Here is a 24114-nt window from a genome sequence, read left to right on the forward strand (position 1 = left end):
AGGTGTACGCTCGGTTATTGTTACACGGTGGCATTTCTTCTGCAGTACAATCTTGCTCCGGGTAATAACCGATTGTTAATTTAGTCCAACAAGCTGTTCAACACACACACACACACATCGCATGCCAATGCAGTAGCCGGTGATAGACTGTCATTATGGATCAGATGTCGTTTTGATAATGAATTTTCTTTTCACACTTTAGGCGCATCCTATCCTTCCACATTAATGACCCGTGTGCTGTACTTAGTGTGTCCTGGCATTGATGCCATTGTTCCCTTTATTCCTCTACCCCAGTCTGATATTAGATGCACCTTGCTATTCTTGATAATGATTATATTAACGTCGACCCATTTGGAGAACGTTAATCTTCATTGCGAATAGTGGAGACGCATGTTTAAAGTTGCCTCGCAGAAACGGGGATTTTTTTTTCCCATTAAAAATACAAATTTGAGAATTCCACCGTGGCTCTCTTTCCTGTCAATCGGGTTGATCAAACACATGTAAATGCATTAAACACGTAAACGTACAAAGCCACCAAAGTCTCACCAAGGGCATGCAAACACAAGCAACGTATGGGTGGTGCATTCACACGGGAAGCTTTTGAAGATTTCACCTCTGACTCACAACAGCAATTACCGAATAGCATCTTTCATACACAGATCCCCCACCATCAAGGCAGCCTATTCAACAGAGGTGGGACAAAGTCATTGTTATGCAAGTCCAAGTCGAGTCGCAAGTCATCAAATTCATGACTCGAGTCTGACTCGAGTCCAAGTCACATGACTCGAGTCCACATCTCATAGGTGGGACAAAGTCATTGTTATGCAAGTCCAAGTCGAGTCGCAAGTCATCAAATTCATGACTCGAGTCTGACTCGAGTCCAAGTCACATGACTCGAGTCCACATCTCATAGGTGGGACAAAGTCATTGTTATGCAAGTCCAAGTCGAGTCGCAAGTCATCAAATTCATGACTCGAGTCTGACTCGAGTCCAAGTCACATGACTCGAGTCCACATCTCATAGGTGGGACAAAGTCATTGTTATGCAAGTCCAAGTCGAGTCGCAAGTCATCAAATTCATGACTCGAGTCTGACTCGAGTCCAAGTCACATGACTCGAGTCCACACCTCTGCTATTCAATAACAGAACACTATGAGCGTATTATAGCAATTTGCACACGCACACGCAGATTCGCACGCGCACCACAGAGACAGCAGTGCCGGAACTCAAACCGCATGGTCAGCTATTCTTATCTCACAAAAATACACAACTTTGAGAATGCAATTAATGGTATTTTACCGTCGTGTTGCAAACCGTATAAATTACAATTATGACATTCGGTGATAATTTTATAGCTGGTGATATAAGGCTCTGTGTCATTTAACCAAAGTAAGCATTTACAATGCACCGTTTGTTTGGAAGTGCTGACATATGACATTAGCTGAGCCTCTTCAGTGTTTGCTGATGCGCATTTTTTTCGCTGCATCTGGGAGGTGACCAAGTATTTAAAACTGTGCATCACACACAGCGCAAAATGTGCAATAAAGAGCACTCGGGCTGAACATAGTGCAGTCTATCAGAAAGCACTATATATTCTCGCCAAATAGCAATTTACTTTGTTGCGTGCATTACCATACCAGCAACAGCCAAATCAGTCAATCTTCTTAATGGCATTAGGTAGCAGGTTGCAAGGACATTATGTAAATACATACAAGCTCCTTGAATCAAAACCCTACCACCCTAGACATTATAAAGTTATCTTAACCCGAGAAATGTGAGCACTAACATTTAATTCCTGTGGTGCACATGTTGTGTGCACGCATGCGTAGGTTGGCCAATGGGGAGCGGTGGTGCAGCGGTTAGCGCTGTGCTATGAACCTGGCGACCCGAGTTAGATTCCCGCTCACGGCCAACACAAGTAACGATTATCTGAACCGGTCCTGGGCCTCCCCTAGGTCGACTCAGCCTAAAATGAGTACCTGATCACGATGTGTAAAATATCACCACTCGGGAGCCGAAAGGCGGCTGGGCGTGGTGCTGGCCACTCACCCTTGGTGTGCCGTTCCGGCCTTCATATGTGCTAGCTAACAGCACCTGCCTCAACAGTCTGTCACATGCTATACGGGGGATCTTTGTCTTTGGGCTGGCCAAATTCATTTTTGTGCTGGCCAAGTACATTTGCCCCAAGAGCCTCAGCAATCCAACACGAGGACACATTGTTTCACGGGTGGCTGTGTGTGGATTTGTGTGTTTGAACTACCTTCTGCCAAGGAAATAGAGGAAATTTCATTTCCCGACACTAAAGAGAGAGCTGTGCATGAATGACCTTAGTGGATGCCTGAGGAGCACCACTGAGTCTGGCTGGATCATAGGAGGCAATTTCAGCACAGCCGTGATGTTCAAGGATGCTGCACTAATATCTATTTTCCACCGTACAACCGAGCTGCGCTTGGGCTGTGCCAAGCCAGCTCAGCACGGCTCACGAGGCAACGGATTGTTTTCCATCGCAGAAGCCGTACCGTGCCGCTGACATCTCAGGCTCCGCTCGACCCTAAGCCGGATTCAAGTGTCTTGTCAGGCCACGGAGTGTCACGGTTTGGTGGCTCGGCTGTGCAAGTAGACGATGGAAGACAACTCGGCCAATGAGGGCACAGTGGCTAAAATGTACCGGTGGAGGAGGGGGCAATACGCGAATTAAGAATCGGGCATCATCGAGAGCTGCTTGCGACGTGTGTTGTTCAGCAGAATGTCCGCCTCACTCTATGCGCTGGAAGCATCCGACAGGAACTGAACAGTCCCCTGAACTGACTGAAAGCTAAAATATTTCCCGAGGAGGCTTCTGGCACGTGGAGCTAAACGTCAAGATATGGTGCCACAAAACACATTGGGGACCTCCACGGCACAACTGTGAAAACGTTGACAGCTGTACCATCTTCTCCTTTTACCTTACAGATGAGCCAGCAACGCCTGCTTGTGATTGTTTTGTTTGGTATGAAGAGATCTTCTTTTCTGTTAGCATACCTACGTATCTAATACTAGTAGGAACCTCCTGGTTACACCAGCCCACAGGGGATTATTGTGTCCGTCGTGCAGGGAGGGGCTGGGTGGGGAGGGGCTGGGTGGGGAGGTGAGGGTGGGGAGGGGCTGGGTGGGGAGGGTGGGGCTGGGTGGAGAGGGGAAGGTGGGGAGGGGCTGGGTGGGGAGGGTGGGGAGGGGCTGGGTGTAGAGGGTGGGGCTGGGTGGAGGGTGGGAGGGGTGGGGCTGGGTGGGGAGGGGCTGGTCACCCCATGGTGCCCTTATAAAACTCAACTTTTAACCTCCTCACGCCCGCCCTCACAGTCGGGAATATTTGCGGAATACACCACGCCGCCGTTGACCCTGGCCATTGACCGAGCAACCCAACGTTCCTACCAGCTCCCTCCGCAGGAATGTGTTGGAGACTCCGCATGCATTTGCTGGAGGCCAGTCACTGCACTAAATGTTCATAAAAGGATGATTTAAAGGTTGTCCAGGTTGGCTGATAACTTAACACTCAAAGCAGGATAACAGATAAATACTCGTTAATGGATTGGCCAAACATCCTATCGAAGGGCGCTTCTGAAACGTCTTCAGACTCATTGAGGCTTTTCTTGGTAAATAAATGGCACTGTTTTCATTATCCTTCAAAATATGAATCTAATGGAATTCAAATTACGCAGTTTATCTCTCTCGCTGTGAAGTCACAATGGAGTGTGGTTGTCTATATACAATATAGCCTTACATTTCACAAACACACCAGCATCCGCAACCTACCTCTTCCCTATAAAATAGAAATCGAACCACCGAACTGACCTACCCGTAGGACGAGCTCGGTTCGTCTTGCTATGACGGGTCCTTATAATAAGCACCACCCCCCCTCCCAGTTCTGCGGTCCTCTATATATTAACATGGCATCGGCCGATTTATGAGTGTTTATACACCTGGGAGGAAAATGGAACGACGGGAGGAAAATGGAACGCCCGGAGAAACATGACTCACGTGAGGGAGCAACGCGCTATCCCGTACAGGTAGAACAGGCGGGGGTCCCCGTCTGCTGCGTCGCATTCTCCTGGCGAGCCGGAGGGGACGGCACCTCATCGCCACCCACGGGAAGCGAGTTTCACAACGTCCGTGTGTGATCCGCCAACCCTCGCTGCTGCCCCCTAAATGCTGAATTTGAGGGCGTGCGCCACAATTGAATGCAATAAGGGATGCACAAGCGATTCCAAACTTGTATGATGCATGTTTAATGCCACTATGTAAGATTAGTTGCCAGTGTGATTACGCTGTTTAAGTCTGAACAAAGGACTAAATATGTTTAAATTGGGGCCATACAATTCAAAACAACACTATTTAAGTTTGAGTGTCAACATAATGGCATCTAGACAGAAAGTGGTCCTCTTGTGTTAATGGCACGGTTTTTGTGCGGGTAATTGAAGGTGTGTGAAAAAAGTGTAACATGACCTGTTGTCAAAACGGCAGCTGTTTCTGATTACGCCTGGCTATTGCACGCTTTTCCCGGCTCATACCACTTACTGAGCTGAATTTACAGCGCCTGTTTTAATTAGCTATTATTCAACGAGTCTTTACGAGAACACGCGAAGAAGAACCGGCATGTGTGTGTGTGGTGTGTGTGTGCGTGCGTACGTGGCAGTCTGTGAACATGGGGGATTTGTAGCACAGTGGTTCATGGACCACGCTATGATCACGGCTGCGTGGCTTTGATTCCCTGCTAGGTACTTCAGTGGCGTGTGGCGTCTCAGCTTCTCCAGGAGCTCTGATTAATAATTGCTTCATTGCTTGCAACTGTTGTTTTTAATGTTATTCCTTTTTATGACCCAAGTCGCACTTACTAAATGAGACTATTCTCTGCTTTTTTGAATTCTTCCCGGACTCCAGGAAATAGTCGTTCAACTCAGCCTTGACCCATGGGAACTTTTTTTACTGGTAGGAACCACGTGGTTCCAGCAGCCCACAGGGGATTATTGTGTCCGTCCGTCTGTCGTGAATCCAAAAATGTGAGGGGTGGGGCTGGATGGAGAGGGGAGGGTGGGGAGGGGCTGGGTGGGGAGGGTGGGGAGGGGCTGGGTGGGGAGGGTGGGGCTAGGTGGGGGATGGGAGGGGTGGGGCTGGGTGGGGAGGGGCTGGTCACCCCGTGGTGCCCTTATAAAACTCAACGTTGAACCTACTCACACCGGCTTGTGCCCGCCCTCACAGTCGGCCATATTTGCAGAATACACCACGCCGCCGTTGACCCTGGCCATTGACCGAGCAACCCGACGTTCCTACCAGCTCCCTCCGCAGGAATGTGTTTTGCCAGTATCAAGATGATGAAAAATGTATGACAAAAAAGTTTTGTTTACTCTCTGGAAATAACATTTGATGTTTGAACAACTCAATAACCGTATCATTGCCAGAAAGGGGAACGCATTTTTCTTCTCTATTCATCATCAGCATTGTTCGCTGCGAGGACATCGGCGTATCAGAACGCAAAGGTGCGGGAACGTTGACAGCACCAACAACCCCCGTCTACCGCGGTAGCCTTCACGTCAACGCTTTTGACATTTTCGCAGTCGCTTATTTTTCTTTCGCATGGATGCATAGCGGCAGATTAAAGATGTTGCTATCCGCTCAGTTGTCCGGTTCATGCGCGGAGTGGATCTCGTCCGTTCGTCCTCCTCCTCCTCCCGAAAACGAGTGAAGACGCCAGCTGCGTACGATGCGAGTCGATCATTTGGGATTCGTGACCGCACCGAAATTGCAAATCCGCCGAATCTTCAATCCGCAGTTTGTGGCATCGGGTGCCCCCCGCCCCCCCCCCCCCCCGGTTGATGGTCGACCATTGCCGGCGTGAAAGGTTGACACCATGGAGGTTCCATGGTAAGGTCCTGGATGGGAGATTCTTATTTTTGTTTTCGACGTCGTCAACACTTGCTCCCATCTCGCCCCGCCTTCATCTGTGTTGGTGGCGCGGAGCGAGGCTTCCTTATTGACAACGCCAGCACTAAACCCAGCCCACGTGGCGAGGTGGAGGATCGGTTTCTCTGCTATTAAAATTTGCCGTGCGTGGCGACGGGAAAAAAAAGCGGCGTGCCGCGAGGCGATTTGACAAAGTAGAAGAACAACAACAACATCAACAACAACAACAACAATTCGACAAGAAACTTACGGCAGTGGAGTTCATCGGAGCCATCTCGACAGTCGTAATCTCCATCGCACGCCCAACTGCGCGGGATGCACTTGCCACTCCAACACCGAAATTGAGTGTTCCCGCAGGTCCCCTGCTCGCCTTCATCTGCTGAGGGAGAGAAGTGAACAAACAAGGTGGCCGTTCTCATCAATCTCCCCGCCACCATCATCACGGACCTCCGCTCGCGTGCAACCGGCATTGGTGGGTCGGCAGATTTCCGGCACATCTGTATGCACGTGTTCTTGTGGAAGCAATGGTGAGGGTGCATGGAGCCGAAGCCAATCCTGGGCACTTGCAACCAAGAGAATTCACGATGGTTTGCGTACAACAACGTTCATTTTACGTGCACGGTTATTCAACAACAAGTATAACCCGTAAAAACAAAGTTTTTCACTATACAGTAAATCCTTTATATGCGTGGCGGCTAGAGTCCTCTCGTCCTCTGGCTTGAGATGGCTGCCACCTATGGGTCAGAAGATTGTCTGGCAGCATTAAACAATTGGTAATTAAATATTTAAAAAAGTTTCCCCTAAACCAGGGGTCGGCAACCTACGGCTCCGGAGCCGCATGCGGCTCTTTACGGGCTGCTTCTTGACGATATGTACGTGAGTACAGTATGTACTCAGATGCATTGCGGCTCTTGAAATACTGAATTTTGTACCGAATTGGAAAGAAATGGCTCTTCTTGTTATTTTGGTTGCCGACCCCTGCCCTAAACAGTGTAAAATTTAGGAAAAAAATGTTCACGAACATGTATTGTCACGCACAACGAGTCTGTGTGCAAAATGTTAGCTCGATTGGATCACGGGAAGTGGGTTAAAAAACGACCGAAAGATTTGCACGGTCCTAAGCAAGCAAGCAAACGAACTTAATATAAAGGATTTAAAAATGGCAAGATATTTTTTTTTTCATTTTTATAACCAATAATGAAGCAGATAGATTCGTCGTTTTCTAATAAAGTACTTACCGTCGCTACGTGGACGTATTGTTGAAGGGCAAATGTTGACTTCAGAAGCTTCGTTAATAACACAAATTGTCGATGGCATGTTTGTCCAATTTTCCTCATGCGTACGTCGATCATTTTCGAATTGTAAAGTTAATTGCGGTGAACTTTAACACCAAATGCATCGGTGTGCATTCAATGCAATTAGCACGATGCCCGAACACATTGCTTGAACATCGCAGCACTGCTGTGGGAAAATGTAAGAAATGCGGTGTGTCTTCTTGGTTCTTTCGGTAAAAGTCACGTAGAAGGGAAATAATAAAATAATACAAATTTAATAATTCTCACGTCGTTTCGGTCACAACGCAAGCAGCCGTCATCAGGTGAAGAACAGGTCTGTCGTGGCCGAAACGTCGTGAGAATTATTTTATTATGTTTTATATTTTTTATTTCCCTTCTACGTGACTTTACCGAAAGAACAAAGAAGATGAATCCCTGCAGTCACGAAAGCTTTAAATCGAAATTTAAATGCGGTGTGCTCATTCGTCTCGTATTGAAGCTAATTCTTATTTGATAGCAGGAGTCTTATGTCCCCCTTGAATTTGGCAGCGAATGCTTTGCAAATCGTACCACTTGTCCGAGAAACAAATGGTATATTTCTATGAAAACTAATTTAATTGATTGTTTGATTTCCTGCTACGAACTTCACAGAAAATATACGCGTTGTAATTAAAAGTTAGTTTGCTCAAAAATACATTTACGTTTCAAAACAACATATTTCGTTGTTAAACGAAGCTGGCACAAAACGAAAGTTTCATCAAAGTGGCTGAATAACTAATTTACGAATGTTTTGAGTGGGCTTTTTAAAATAATACACACACACACTCACATGGTGTTTCAAAAAAGGTTAAACTTTATATTGGACTATCGTTTTTAATGGGGGAAAAAAAAACGGACAATTCACTGTAACATGGGAACAAATGCAATGTTAATAGCTTCAAACATAAATATGCTAAATTCCTATTGATATGCAAATTCTTTTGTCAAGGCACTCTTCCACCTCCAACCCAGCTTAAATATACGCTCCAAGCCTGGGGTGTTTCATTCAGACGCTGTCTTCCCGACAGACCTGTTCTTCACCTGAGGGCGGCTGCTTGCGTTGTGGCCGAAACGTCGTGAGAATTATTTTATTATGTTTTATTTTTATTATTTTATTACTTCCCTTCTACGTGACTTTACCGAAAGAACCAAGAAGGAGCTTCAAACAGTCAGAGTCTACACTTGTTCGCCATCATTGTCAACACGTTGCCTGGAATCTTCTCCAGGTGGTCTCCAGAGCGCCGGACGCAGCGCATTTCTCGCGGTATTGTTGCAAATTCTCGGAAGTGTTAACATACTTTTGAAGCACCCTGTATAATAACCCACAGCTCAGAGCGCTGAGCCAAAATCGTCTGCGGTGCTGTGTTCAAATGCAGGCAGTTATCCGTGACTAAACCGCGCCTTCTCAAAGGTCGTTTCGTTGATTGCCTCAGGCTAGTCACCCAATGACTGCACACACGCACACAAATACTCGTCGTCTTAAGTTTGGTTTTCACTGAATTTGTTTAAATTCAGCTCTGCAAAGCACTGCATGCTGCGGCATTGCCAAGTTGACAAGTCTTCGTTTAATGGCATGATGCCGATAACATAATTTAGATATCATTGAGGAGGAGGGGGGGGGCGTAAATATTAATGTCATCAATTAAGATAACACGTGAGGCCCCTAGTACTGGAACATATTGAATGTCAAATTTAAATTTTCTGCAACATCAGATTTTTTTTTTTACTTTCCAAAATGAAAGCCAATTTCAAAACTTGTTCTTTAAAAGTCAAATTATGCCCATCTGCTTCTCCTAAAATAATCATTCTACTGCGATTGACGAGTGAGTGCTTTTTCAATTTAAAGTCCATGTAAGGAGGGGTATTTCATCTGAATAGGATAAAGATGAACCTTCTCTCACTTCCCTCGTACATCCATGCTAGAGGCAACTAATTAATAAGCACATGCCTAACATCAAGCGAACACACACACATTCACCAACTCAAGATGGAATCGGCTCATGTGCAGGTGCTGGATGGATTATTACATCACGCAGGATCGCGAGAGATGATGACAGCTTTAGAAGGCCTTCATCGAGCCGTGGATTGATCATGGCTGATGATGAAAATAAACTTTCACTGTTGGCATATGCAAAAATCACGAAGATAAACAGTTTACATGTTTCTTATTATGGAATTCATGTGTTATAGATTTGAAGCTTTCGTGACTGCAAGGATTCATACTCTTAGGTTTTTTAGGTAAAGTCACGTAGGTAAAAAATGTAATTAAAATTAATAAAAGAAAAATATTGTATTATTAATTTATATATATATATTTTTTCCTACGTGACTTTACCGAAAAAACCTAAGAGTTTGGAATTCAAGTGGTTTATGTAAATATGCTGCTCACTGTGAATCAATGCATGGTAAATAAAACATCTAAAATTTACAAGAAGAGTCTGATGATAGCAGTATGCAGTCTGGTTGAAAGCAGTGCGAGTCAGCATGTGCTTGTGCCTGCCGTCATTTACACTGAATTACGTCTGGGGCACGCGGCATGCCAAATTTAGATACATTGATGAACTTACAACTCATCCATTTAAATTAATAGCCGTCGTACATGCGGAATGAAGTTTTATTGTTGGCGAAAAGAGAACATGTTGACGTATCTATTAATTTATTCTACGTTGACACGATACATTACAAATAAAAACAAATTCTGTAAGAACGCACTCATCATAATTTGTGTTACTACATAATAAAAGCATTGCGATTATTTAAATGAATAAAAAAACACGAACCAATGTATGTATCTTCTTGATTCTTTCGGTAAAGTCACGTAGAAGGGAAATAATAAAATAATAAAAATAAAACATAATAAAATAATTCTCACGACATTTCGGCCACAACGCAAGCAGCCGTCCTCAGGTGAAGAACAGGTCTGTCGGCTTGCGTTGTGGCCGAAACGTCGTGAGAATTATTGTATAATGTTTTATTCTTATTATTTTATTATTTCCCTTCTACGTGACTTTACCGAAAGAACCAAGAAGATGAATCCCTGCAGTCACGAAAGCTTTAAATCGAAATTCAATGTATGTATGTTGAATTTCTTCCACACCATACGTAACCAACCGTGCTCTTCGGAGGTGCGGGCGAAGGACAACAGACTAAACACAGAAATATGTTCTAAAAGAGATAAATGCATTTCTTGCAACGAGCAGTATTTGGTCGGTCACAAACACCAACACCATCCGATGTCCTTGGGGCACAACCAGCTGAAGGATCACATGGCCAAGACGAGAGTTGCTCAATTCCTTTTTAACACGAGGCTGCCCGCAAAAAAAAAGAATATATAGGGCATTTTGTGCCGCCAGTGTCCCATAGTGATTTGCAGTTATGCTAATGTCAATTTGATGTTCTCTGCCCCCAGAGCGATGCATGTGGCTCTGGTTTCCATGCCCCGCAGCTACGCAGACTTCGTCCCCTGCTTATCGAAGCGGTGTGGAGTGGAGGGGTTTCGTTTTGCGCTGCGTTATTCATTCATCGTGGAGATTGCAACGGAGAGGCACCCGAAGCGGCTCACAATGAGAAGTCCGTGCGATTCACGTTCAATCTCTGCCCACCATCATTTCTCTTTGGTTGGTAAACAACAACAACAACAGCAGCAGCAACAGCAGCACACTCTTACACCTTGATGGTGGAAATCAACTGCAGTTGTTCGACACAGAGAGATCGATCCGCTAATTTGAAATATGGAATAGAAACTTTTGAAAAGCTCACGTAAATCTGGTTTATGTTCACAGCGTGATGTTTTATTTGACAAAATTTGGTGAGAACATAACAATAAGAGAGAGAGAGAGAGACAACCGGAGTTTCTGCGTAATTTTAGGATTTGTATCGCAAGGATGTTTATGTTGTCGCTCTTCTTTCATTTGTTTCCCACTCACCTAAATCGCAACTCAATCAAATTAAGATTGCGCAATTAATTTGTTCCTAAATAATTAGCTCCTATTGACCGACGCAGTGAAAATATTGCTCTCAAGGTCTCCGACAATGAAGCCCTCCGTTCTTGCTGCATTAATCTGGCTTAAAGTGGCCCTTGGAGATTAACAGATCAGATTAGCTCGGAAAGTCTTGTCCTCAAGCCAAGGATATCACACAGCGCACAACAAAGCCGCACTAAAATGTTAATGAAGCGTTTAAAACCCTTTTCAATAATTAATGTATGTAAATCGATGGTATGCTAATGTTGTGGGCGGGGGGGGGAGGAACATACGAGCGTAAATAAGTGTGTTGAGATGAGAATGCCATATTTTATCCATAGAATTTATGATTCGTTAAGTACAATTGACCATTGCCGTGGAAGAGTCATCAAAGATCGCAACAGGAAACATTGTAGATTAAAGTTCGATGTTATGGTTGGTACTTTTGAGATACCTCTGCCAATTCCTGTAAAATGCACATATTCTTTAGAGGGAGGGGAGGGGGGCTACATTAAGCAATACAAAATTACTGCACAGCTTACAATGTTAACGAAACCCCTCATTAAAAGAAAACGCGACACCAACACGGCTAATGCCACAACACGCCCCAGTTAACGATTAAGCGCTGCCGTGACAAATGGAACAAATTCTCCAACTGTGATTGTCCAAACGCAACACAATTGGCAATAAGGAGGAGGAGGGGGTGCTGCTGGTGCCAACGTTCAAAGCGCCGCCGCATTCACAAATCGCCGTCCACACTGCGAATAAACGCGTGGATTACGTCTAACCGCAGGCCATTGTGGTAAAACAAGCCGCGCATGCTTGTCAGCGAAGGATAATACCCCGTTCCAAGTTATACAAGCTATATATAATGTTTACACACTGCACCAAGTTTCTCGTGTGAAGCTGGGTCGACCTAGGGGAGGCCCAGGACCGGTTCAGATATCCGTCACTGGTGTTGGCCGCGAGTGGGAATCGAACTCGGGTGGGCACGGAAACACACACGGGGTACACTCAGTGGGCAGGGCATCAACTCGGAACGCTGTCAACTCCGATGCTGGGGTTGTGGGTTCATGGACAGAGGAGCACAGTCAATGACTAACCGGCCTTTGATAAGTCAGCTGCTGCTTGTGCCAATAATTTGAATCTGTTTTACATTTTGACCGCTTGAAATTCGGGTAATTTTAATCCATTGTCTGCTATGTTTTCCGAATCGCTGATTTAAAATGGTAAAATCTTGATTTGAAATGGTAAGTTAAAATGGTGAGTTCATATACTTCTTACATGTTAGCTTAATGCAGGCAAAAACACTGCACGCTCTCGTAAATACATATTTTGCTAAATATTACAAAATGTAAAGTTGTATACGTGAGTCGTAATCAATATAAATTAGCGCAATTATTTCCAGAAACCACTTTTTCTGTGTTTTTTCATATTTTCCTATCCATCAAATTACTGTAATGAATTGTATCCCTGATACATGATTTTCTCATGTCGGACATTGGATAGGTTGTCACACATACATTTCAGCCGGGGATATTAATCTTCAAACTGCCGAAATGAAAAAGTGAGTTGTTTTAATAAATGTATTTTTTTGCATCAAGTGTGTGTCATACGTTCTGTTGCTCTTATTAAATACTTCCAGCATTTTGATTCGACCAGCGAAAACCTCCCAAGAAAATTGCGTCGCCAAATTCGGAAGATATTGAGTGTGTCCCCATGAATTATGTAGGGCGGCGCAGTTTATTTATTAGCGTCACACAAGCAATTATGCTTCAAGCGTGCCACGCGTTTCGCCGGGGAATGTGGCCAATAGCTGGCTGAGAGAGATAGCTCTGCACTCTGAAGGACCACAGCCCCCTCTCAGCACTTACCACTCACCTGGAACATTTTCATTCTGTGCACAGTGTACACTCGAAATGGCTTTTTTTTTTAGTGGCCCGATTTACAAAAAAAAATGACATTGCATTTTAGACGTGTCATTTCGGTAGTCGAGACATTGACATTACCAAAGCAATGGTTCTCCAGATAGTTTTTTTTCTATCTCATTTTGGCCCTCACCTCATTTTGTATTGATATAGTTACGAGATGTGATTCATTACACACCGCTGCCTCCACGGTCAAACCGTATTTAGTTTATTCTCTCCGCTTGAAAGACGCTACAGGTTTATACATTTGACATCAATTATGCAAAACCATTTTTTTATTCAAAAATGCAATAGTAATCCTTATCGAGACCATATCCGTCTCATTTTATCTCTTCACGTTGTTATTTTTAACGCTTTTTTTTGGCAGAACGGGATTTTTTGAAACGCACTGACAATTTAATGCAGCCGCATGAACTGCCCAATCTGTTTTTTTTTTTGGGTCGCAAGATCTCCCCTGTCCGGAGACGTTACATCTCATCCAGAGTTTCACCAGCTGATGTCATGTGACTTGCGTAGTGGCTTGGGGAGCTCAGCGGTTGAGCGAGCGGCTCACAAATGTGAATGCTCACGAGTTCAGGTTGGGGAGTGGAGGGGTGACTTCAGCCCTTCGTCCATCTGGGGTTGATGATACAAGTACAGCTTGATAGGGGAAGGTCAATGGTGGTTGTCCTATAGAGAGACCTCCACCACTGGCTCACGACTGTGAACAGGAGATGACCACGAGCTCGTTTGAGTAAGCACTCACTTTCACTTTCTTTTAAGTCCAGAAAAAAAACCCCACAATTCTCTTTGTAGTGCCACCTCTAAAAATAACAAGACTCTCATTTTATACGGCGTCATTCTTGCTAATAGCATCCTACAACGCTGTACATTAATTACATATAAGGACCAAATCCCATATACAGCAACTACGACCAAGCAAAAATCAAACATGAATGAATAACAACAACAACAACAACAACAAAAGTTATCACAACAAAAGTGCATTTACACACAAACACGAAAGCACACGCACAAACATGAGTGTATCACCACACTGACACGGTTTTTTTTTCTTCTTTTTAAGATGGGTAGACACGCATATCCGAGACACGTCGGCTTCCCCACCCACAGCGCGGCCTTCTGCTCACGCACTCGCGACCCACTTTGGAACATTCCCCGCCGGTGCTCATTGGTGTTGCCTTCAATTCCCAAGCAAAAAAAAACCGTGGAACTCCAGTGGCGCGTTAACCCAAACGTAGGAAATTGATTCCGCGCGATTCTTCCGTGGCGCGCAACGTTTCCCGAACGCGACGACGCTTCTTCAACGCGTGCCTGCGCGTGCTATCGCGGGTGCCATCCGTGGGTGTTCACCTGGGGAGAAGTCAACCGCGTTGGTGGAGTCACGCTGGTCGAGGCAGCGTACCAGACAGCACGAGGCGGCCAGCGTAGCGAGGGCCAGCCAGCTCATCTCCGGCTCCAGACGCGACACGGTCGAAACCAACTCGCTTGGTTGGTCGTGGCCCTCTCCGTCGAAAGAGAGAAGGAGATCGAGAGGGAACGAGAGAGAGAGAGAGTGAGAGAATGATGCGCAGACTCCGGCGAGATGTGCGTCCCGCGAGCGCTGCGCTCACTGGCGGCGGCGAGGATGATCTCGCTGTCTCCGAGCGAGTCTTCCTCCAAAACCAGCGCGCGTCTTGGCACACAGCCACGGGGGGCGTGCAGCCACCCCTGGCCCCTCGGCGACAATCCTCCTCCACAACGCAGCCTTTGCGGGAAACAATAACCCGGCCGTTGCTTGAAGGAGTTGGTGTCAAAAAGAAAAAAATTCGGAAATGAAAAATTTCATCTGGATAATCCCTTGAGAACGGAACGTCTCATTTGCACGGGTGTCCAGGGTGCCTTCTTGTTCGTGCGGCTGATGCTGCTGTGGAGCCACAGCTGTATATGTTACATTAGGCTGGTGGTTGAGCCACATATTTGCTGTGAAGGTGCCTCCTTCACATTTGTGAATCGGCCATGGATACCTTATACGTCTCACGGTTCTGTTTTGGGTGACCGCAGTGGCACAACGGAGATGTGTTTTATTTTATTTTCAACAGTGCATCGTCAAGTATCCGCATCTGCTGCCACGGCTTGCGTGCGGCCGTGACTTTGGGCTGTCGTCCATGAGTTTCGTTGGAAGATCGAAGTCAGGGATTTTCTGCGTTGGGCCTTTAACGAGGAGCCGCTTGTTTGCGACTTCTTGATTGACACATACATTGCAAACCCGTAATGGCACTTATACGCACATAATGATACACGCACAATTGTGGTTAGTAAAGTCACGACAGTATGATGTTCAGCTTGTTAAGTGAACATGTTATGCAATAATGCACGAGTATGAATTGCAGTTACCTCCTTTTACCATCATCATCATCATCAACCAGCCATGGTAAATACACTGCTTGATGCAGGCATCACCGCCCAAAATCGTCTTCATCTGCCAACCACGATCATGCGATGCAGCGATCCACCTTGCGCCTGCACACGAAATCATTCCATCGCTCCATCTCCTGGGCGATCGTTCTCTCAGACCCGTATCAATCTTTGGCTGCCACTCCCTCACGGTTATCTCCTTTAAGGCGATCAAACTAGTTCTCATATTCCAGGTTGTATTGAAAAATATCAAACCAATCACATTTGTAATCTGAGTAGAGACCGACCTTCATATAATGCAATAATATTGGCATTGCATGAACTGTCATTGATATGCAGGTTCATATGCAAGTCACTGAAAATATATTTGATTAAATCCAGCGTAACACAGATGAAAGCCTACACCAACAGAGGCACGTTTCAAACATCATACAAAGGTATAGTAATAGAAGGAACAACAATACTACTTACTATTGTATTTAAGAAGAAATACAATTCACAATAACACAGAAATGCTGTGCAATATGAGTGTATTAAACATAATGTGGATGGTGAAAGTCACACATTTCAAGAGTCTTTATCAGCATTCAGGGGAGCGCATGTCACACTTAACTAATTCAGTTTCAAGTATGCTCCCCATTGATGTTCCAATTTAAGAACCCGATTTTTGAAAGTTTTCATAATGCAGACAATAATGTGTCTCCTGTAAGATTGCTTTTCCAATAGCGGATTTCAAAAGCCCCGCTGGCCTTGAAAAGGAGGATCTTAAATACTGGATGCAATATTAATTTACGAGGTCATAAATTAAAGGGTGCATCTCCAAGAGCTTCATGTTATGAGAGCTGAGTCCAAACGTCAAGAGACTCCTCTAGAGATACGGAATACATTAATATCTGCATTTTTGTGTAGGTGCAGCCGTGTGTGCACACCGTGGATAGGAGTGGCTGGTGTCAGGCGCTTCGGGACGTGTATATGGTCGAGGTGCCAGGGGACATCTGTGGTTGGTCATGGACACCTGCAGTGTCTGTGTTTGATAGCTTCTGGGTAATCCATGACCATGGGTGGCAATGGGTGTGTCTTGGATAATTAGGAACACCAGGGCATGCTGGGGCTGTCTGTGATGATGAATTGGGTACCCGTGGGTCCATGTGGGTGTTAGCAGCAGGCACTGATGATGGCCATGCATGGCAGAGGAACATTCTGAGCCTTTTGATGTACTGCATTGGAGGGGCAGTATAAATCATACGTGTTGATGACGGCGAGTGGCCGTGAGTGTGGCGATGAGTAGAGCACCAGTGGTTGCCTATGAGTGACCCGAGACTCCTTTGTGCCTTAGCAAAGCCACCACCAGATGATCACGCATATTATTCCGACATTCTAGTGTTGTGATGAAAAGGTCTTCATCTGGCTGTAATTACATTGAAAGTGTGAATTGGATATTAGCCAATTCGTCACGAGAAATGAACAAGACATATAAGCAGACAATTAGCAACTTAAAGGGTCGTGCTTAGAACACCTTTATACACATTGGAGAATGAGATTTGTCTTGGAAATTTCTCCCGTAGGGGAAATAGCTAATTTCAGAGGCCCGTGAAATATATATATATAATATCTCAAGTACTATATTCCTACCTCCACAACAACAACCGCCATTCGCCTCGAAATGGTGGTGATGTCGCCACGGCGCTTGTCCACGTTGAGGCCACGTGAAGCATCGAACGTCTGCTGGCAGGAGGTCACGGGGCAGACTCAGGTGCCACCAATAATGTGTCTACTTCCAAATAATGATGATGATGATGTATTTATAGTGATTACATGAGCAGTGAAAGTGATGAAGCCCTGGTTTTAGTAAAGTCAGAGAGATTTCCTGCTCAAATGAGGATTGAGACGATCGTCAACTTGTGTTTACAACCCTGAGCCAGTGGTTAAAATCCATCATTACTATGACAGTGGTGAGTCTAGCCATCGGGCAACCACTGCTAATGACCTCACAAAGTGGTATTTGTTTTATCGACCCGGAGGAATGATGCGCTGAGTCAACCCCCAACCAGGATTTGAACTCACGACTGCCGAGCCAACTGTCTGGTTATACTGCCGTAATTATAGTTAATTGTCAACATAATATAGAAAGCAATAATAGGCAGATTCATTAAACAAAAAAATTGCTTTTATAGTGTTGAGAAAATGAGGATTCATATATTGCGAATTAGATTATTTTATAGTTACGGTTACAATCTTTCGTGGATATTCCTTGCGCAGCCTTCATGGGATATTTCTAGGGTTACAATCAGTGCAGTGAGTGGTGGACGATGCAGTGGGTTTGAGTAGTTGTCAAAGCAACTGTAATTGCGTGTGGATATGCAAAAATAGCTTACACAGTGCTCCAAAAAAACATCACATCCAAATTATACGGATGAAACACCGTTATAATTATTCTGCAATACTGCGCTCACATGTTAACAGCAACATAACTAAATCGATGCGTATAGTTCATTATTTACACATCTGTAACGTGATGCAATCATAAATAAACACATACCGCATTGTCAGTGGTGGAAATGTAGCGGTACAGGACGGTATATCTCAGGACAACTGAAACCCGTGAACCGTGCAGAGAAAAGTTCCCGTTCCTGCCCTAGGATGTCTCCGCACGGGAGAAACGGTGCCGGTGAACAGGCAACGTTGTGCCAACGTTGGCCGAGCGATGCACGCTCACTGCGGCAGCAGTGAGCACGGGCTTGCATGCGCGGTGCTCGCAGGTATCGAGCGCAGGGGAGACACTCCTTATTATATTTCCATTTTGATCACTGTGTACAGTGCAGTGAAATATATGATATTGATCGTACCGAAATCAACGGGTTAAACACGGCCTTATCGGGAATCATCACTTGCTGTGTTGCACGTGTGCTTGGATAACCCCTGAGAGGTTAGCAGAGGTTGTGGGGGTGGGGTGGCCTGTGTGTATATATCAAGGTGTGTGTCTTGTGGACGTGCATGTAAGATACATTTGTGTGTTGCATGGTTTAATGCACTCTGCATGGATAGCATATAGCATATGTGCGTGCATTCACTATATGTGTGCATATTTAACACTCTGTATATACGGTACATATGTGTTAATCTATGTGTGTTGTTCACGTATATACACACACATGTATGCGCTATGAACCTGGCGACCCGGGTTCGATTCCCGGTCACGGCCAACACCAGTGACGATTATCTGAACCGGTCATGGGCCTCCCCTAGGTCGACTCAGCCTCATAAGATTACCAGGTGCGGTGTGTAAACATCACCACTGGGGAGACAAAGGCGGCCGGGCAAGGTGTTGGCCACCCACCCCCTCGTGCGCCATGCCGGCCTTCATAGGTGCTCGCTAACAGCACTTGCCCCAACAGTCTGTTCAGGCTATAAGAGCGGATCTTTGTCTCTGTGCATAAATATTTATGTTGGGAGCGGTAGTTTAGTGGTTTGGGGAGTGTGCTACGAACCTAGCGAGCCGAGTTCGAATCTCGCTCACGGCAAAAAAGATCGGTGACGAATATCCGAACCGGTCCTGGGCCTCCTCTCTTGTCGACAATGAATCAACAAAAAAAAACGAAATCAACTCATCTGAGATCCCGAGAGTGGTGGGAGGAACGTCGCAAAGCTGGCCTGACCAGCTGCCTTGTTCATTCTGCCACTGGGGCGATCACAACAATACAACTTTGACTTAAAGCTTTCGTGACTGCAGGAATTCATCTTCTTTGGGTCTTTCGGTAAAGCCACGTAGATAGAAAAATAATAAAATCTAAATTACGACGTTTCGATCGCAACACAAGCAATCGTCTTCAGGTGGAAAAGAGAGGGGGAAATCTGCTGAGGCAGGCTGCTTATAAAGGTTTAGAGATGGGCGGGGCAGCCAATGCCAATGTAGGAGCGAGTAGAAGAGAGAGATTTGGGGAGCGAGTAGGAGAGACTTTTTAGACTTTTAAAACCACTTTTATTGCCACCAGTAGCAACAGCACAGGAGGCGATTCCGATATGAAACATACAAAGTCACCAGCAACACAAACAAACGGTATAAATCCGCGCGCTGTGGCGTTAAATGCAGCGCGCACAACACGAAAGAAAGGCCACGTGGTGGTGGTGGTGGTCATCGCGCACGCCACGGTGACGAGCGAGCGCCTCAGAAGGTGAACACCACGAGGGTGCCGTCCACGCTGGTAACAGAGAGGGGCTGTTCCGGCTCCCCAGCGTTCGAAGAAGACGCGCACATCGCCAGCATGTGTGAGTAGGAGAGAGAGAGATGGGCGGGGCAGCTAATACCAATTTTCGACTTTTTGAGTTACATTCACTGACACAGCCAACCTTTAGGTGTGTTCGTAAATGGCCCTCGCCGAGTTTACATTTACAAGCAAATTTCTCTCCTACTCGCTCCTCAAATGTTCTCTCTCCTACTTGCTCCTACATTGTGGCATTGGCTGCCCTGCCCAGCTCTAAACCTTTATAAGCAGCCTGTCACAGCAGATTTCCCCCTTTATTTTTCACCTGAAGACGATTGCTTGTGTTGCGATCGAAACGTCGTGATTTAGATTTTATTATTTTTTTTCCATCTACGTGGCTTTACCGCGTGACCCAAAGAATATAAAAACATACTTTGTGTGCAACCTGGGTCAGGACTCTTGACCGAGGGTGCACATGAAGTGAGCCAATGAGACAACAGCTTATCTAGGACTCCTGACTTCTGTATTATTCAGGAGTGAGACTCGGGAGCGAGACTCAGGAGTGAGCCTCAGGAGTAATACAGAAGCCGCAATGGTTAATTGGAGCGTTGGTGTCGACCCATTGGGAGGCCCTGAGCACGAAATTATTTTGGCAGATAGCGATACACGCTCGTGAGTCTCGAGAAACAAAAAAATTAACCCGTAAAAACAAAGTTGTTCACTCTAAACCCTTCATATGCGTGGCGGCTAGAGTCCTCTCGTCCTCTGGCTTGAGATGGCTGCCACCTATGGGTCAGATGATTGTCTGCCAGCATTAAGCAATTGGTAATTAAATATTTAAAAACTTTTCCCTAAACAGTGTAAAATTTTGGAATTTTTTTTTCACGAACATTAATTGTCATGCACAACGAGTCTGTGTGGAAAATGTCAGCTCGATTGGATCACGGGAAGTGTGTTAAAAAACGACCGAAAGATTTGCACGGTCGTAAGCAAGCAAGCAAGCACGCAAGCACGCAAGCAAGCAAGCAAGCGAACTTAATATAAAGGATTTTTAAAAACGCAATGCCGTAACATCAGAAGAGGGATTGCAGACAAAAGAGAGATTGCTAGTATTTTAGGGGAATGAGTTTGTTATTATAGTTTAACACGTAGGCTTTCGCCACCAAATAGTATCCATTGGGTGGGGGGGAGGGTTTAGATCGCGTTGTTATAAATGTGTCGTTAACTCGCCACCACCTGACACAGCCAATTACGAAGGTTTGTCACGTGAACAAAGCATGCCAATTAAGTTACTTGTTCAGCACTAACCGGTTGTGTGTTCGAGAGTAAACCCACAATATTTACATTTAGAGTACCGTGACGTTTCGCCGGTGATTGCAACCAGCCTCATCAGGCGGCAGCCAGAGTTGTCTGCCCTTATAATTACGGGGTTGTGAATTTGAGCTGGTATTTGATGAACCCCCCTTTTTCCCGTCGATCCGGAGCCCCTGGGGCTTACGATTGTCCCTGCCCTTCTTGTTGGTTTCGTCGAGTCTCTTGATCGAGTCTCACGCCCGCCACCGCTGATCTCACCGAGCCATGCTCTCTGATAGCGGCGCGCGCAAACCACAAACGTTTGAGCGTTTGTGGTTTGCGCGCACGTTGATCTACCTTCGCACTCGACGTGGCCAACCGCGACAATAGAATCGGAGGTGCGGGATTCACGCTTTCCGAGACCTGCCATCGACTCGTGAGTGTTGTAATGGGGATGAGGGCTCAGCAGATATTCTCGCTGTGCCGTGTAATTGGACGCACGGTAACATTGACTTTTCAATGCGTCCTTAGTTTCTGATTTTTCTATTTAAATGTGCTTTGGTCTACTTCCGAAAGTAGGTGCTGGTTCATCATGAGTTTCTCTTGGGTTAGATCGTTCAGGCATAATGTAAATGTTTAATAATAACCCTCCACCACCCAACAGAGCCATTCAAAACCGAGTTCAACGATGCCATGAGGATGGCCAAGCAGACGATAACTTCACTGCATCGACTTAAGGACCCAGATTAGGAAGCTCCCTCGTGAAAGAGCTGAGCTCTCGTCAACGCCTCGTGATGCTAGATGTAATCTTCAACTAAATGTCGTGCAACATTGTTGCAGATTTGCTTTGTTTTTCAACGTTCCAGTTTGCCGAAAACCCGAACCAATTGGCGTGTTTGCGCACGAGCAGCTTGAGTAGCTGAGACTAATACAGGTATTTAAAATTCCGCATTATACCTACACAATCTAACAGTGACTTAACCGAAAGAACCAAAGAATAATTCCTGCAGTCACGAAAGCTCCAAAAATTAAGATTGAACCACTTCTACGGGGAAGTTTTAAGCTTATCTTTTTTTTTCTCTGGCTATTTGTTCTCTCTGCCTGTGTCCTCTCTTTGGAATGTTCACACTTAAATTCTAACTTAGCAATCTTTGAAATACGTAATCAACCAGGCTATGCGTTAATTGTGTGTTGACCGACTCTCTGTGTTGCATTACATCACATTTCGATATTTTGCGAGGTTATTTAATTTTAGTGTCTTTCTCCTAATTTTCAAGCTTGCGTGCCGTGCCACGTCGTCATCTTACTTGCGCAGCAGCAACACGTTGCCGTCCACTCATTGATATGCTAATTTTCTCTGGCCCCTCCCTCTCTCCGTCCCCGCCCCCCTCCCTATATTTAAGGGACCGTTTACAGAAACGACCCCTCTCTCTGTGCCGATATGTGTCCTCTCTCTGTGTGTCCTTGTGATGTCTGTCTGCTTGTATGTCTGTCTATAGTTTTCTAGTTAGATTTTTGTTGCTATTTCTCTTATGCCTGATGATTGCTTGTGTTGCAATCGAAACGTCGCTATTATTTTAATTCATTATTTTATCTTTAGACGTGACTTAACCGAAAGAACCAAAGAATAAGGAAAGAAACCAATTATGAATCATAATATTGGTCGTGAAAAGCCTACGTGTGAAATGTAGTGTCGGTTACCGCGGCACTGTAATTGTAACCGCCAACCTACGTCGTTCGCAAGGCCGTCAAATGTATACATAGAGTCCGTGCTTTGAGCTTTCAGAGAATGCATGCGAGAATGTGCCCGCCCAAATGCCAAGGACAGCCCCTTGCGCTCACGGCCAAACGACGTGGTAAAACACGCAGCCTGAGCAGTGAGCAGCGCTGGTGGCTGAACACAGCCCGTGATGTGCCTTCAGTACATCTGTATTCCGGCTGCTGTTTTGTTGTTGTTGTTGTTAATATTTTAACATCGCTTCGCAACTCTCTGAAATGTAATTTTAATGTGTTGTGCATTTGACAGTACACGGGTGTAAAAAAAAAAATCTCCGTTATATTCACGTCTGGATGTCTTTTGTTTTAATATGTTATAAAAAACTTTAATGTCAAGGTAATGTGATGAACGTACCTCTTTTTTTATTTATTTACAGCGGCTACGATGGCATTTATTTTTATCACGCACTTCGCCCCCAATTTTGTTCGTGTTGCTACGTTGTGAGAAGTCATTCTGCGGGTCAATCGCCGTGCAGGATAGAAGCGAGTGTACTGTGCTCAACAAACCATTTTGCAAAAAAGCCATAAACTCAGCGATGATTTCAAATTTGCTCCGTGCGAAAAAAAAACCGTCACCTGCAAATTACTAATTGGAATAACACGTGGCAAAATCTGCCCCGTCTGAAATAAAACGAGTGCAGATTGTGTGAAGCATCGCACCCTCGTGATCGCCTTGCGCTATACAAATGGTGTGAATACCAAGTGTAATGCATCATTATTATTATTATTAAGTGCTACACGTATTTTCAGCCACAACAAACAGGGGTGAGTTATTTCATATTTTTATTTTTCTGCCACGGGGAGATAGCTTCTTCACCTACACATTATCAGGCAAATGTAAGGATTATACGGGATATAAGCTATGCGTTTTTGGTTCACTTGCGGAATTTGAAATCGCGAGCATATGTAGTTATTGCAAATGGAAAACTTCACATTTGTATGCGATGGCAAAAATTAGACGTGGAAAACTGAAGACGATAAGATTCGGGAAGTCATTGTTGACGAAGGTTTATCACAACCAGACTTTCGTATGCAGAGGGAAGGTTGCTTACTTGACATGGCTGTTTCATTTATAGCAATCGATCCCAACCACGACGTCCGTATATTTGGAGTTTGAATCTTCTCCCAGTGATCGCGTGGAATCTTTTTCTCAGGGTCCTCCGGTTTCCCCGCCACATTTAGAAACACGCGTTTAGAGTATTTGGCTGCTATAAATGTCCACACGATTGGGCCACTTCGTCGAGCTATCATTTGCGATAGCCAGGTGGATTTTGACAAAGAGCTACACAGCTCTGCGGGGCCTTACC

General features: G+C 45.2%; 1 protein-coding gene across 1 annotated transcript in view; it reads right to left on the reverse strand.

Moving 5' to 3' along the window:
* Positions 1-14602, reverse strand: part of LOC144950339 (prolow-density lipoprotein receptor-related protein 1-like) — a 274971-nt gene extending 260369 nt beyond the window's left edge. Inside the window, exons 1-2 of the mRNA XM_078880487.1 lie at positions 14493-14602; positions 6187-6315 (exon numbers count right to left, since the gene is read on the reverse strand). Coding sequence (XP_078736613.1) covers positions 6187-6315; positions 14493-14589 — 226 coding nt within the window. The 5' untranslated portion in view covers positions 14590-14602. The remainder of the gene's footprint in view (positions 1-6186; positions 6316-14492) is intronic.
* Between the last annotated feature and the right edge of the window lie 9512 nt (positions 14603-24114).

The sequence above is a fragment of the Lampetra fluviatilis genome, chromosome 1 (assembly GCF_964198595.1).
Source record: "Lampetra fluviatilis chromosome 1, kcLamFluv1.1, whole genome shotgun sequence".
In the NCBI taxonomy this organism is placed as follows: domain Eukaryota; kingdom Metazoa; phylum Chordata; class Hyperoartia; order Petromyzontiformes; family Petromyzontidae; genus Lampetra; species Lampetra fluviatilis.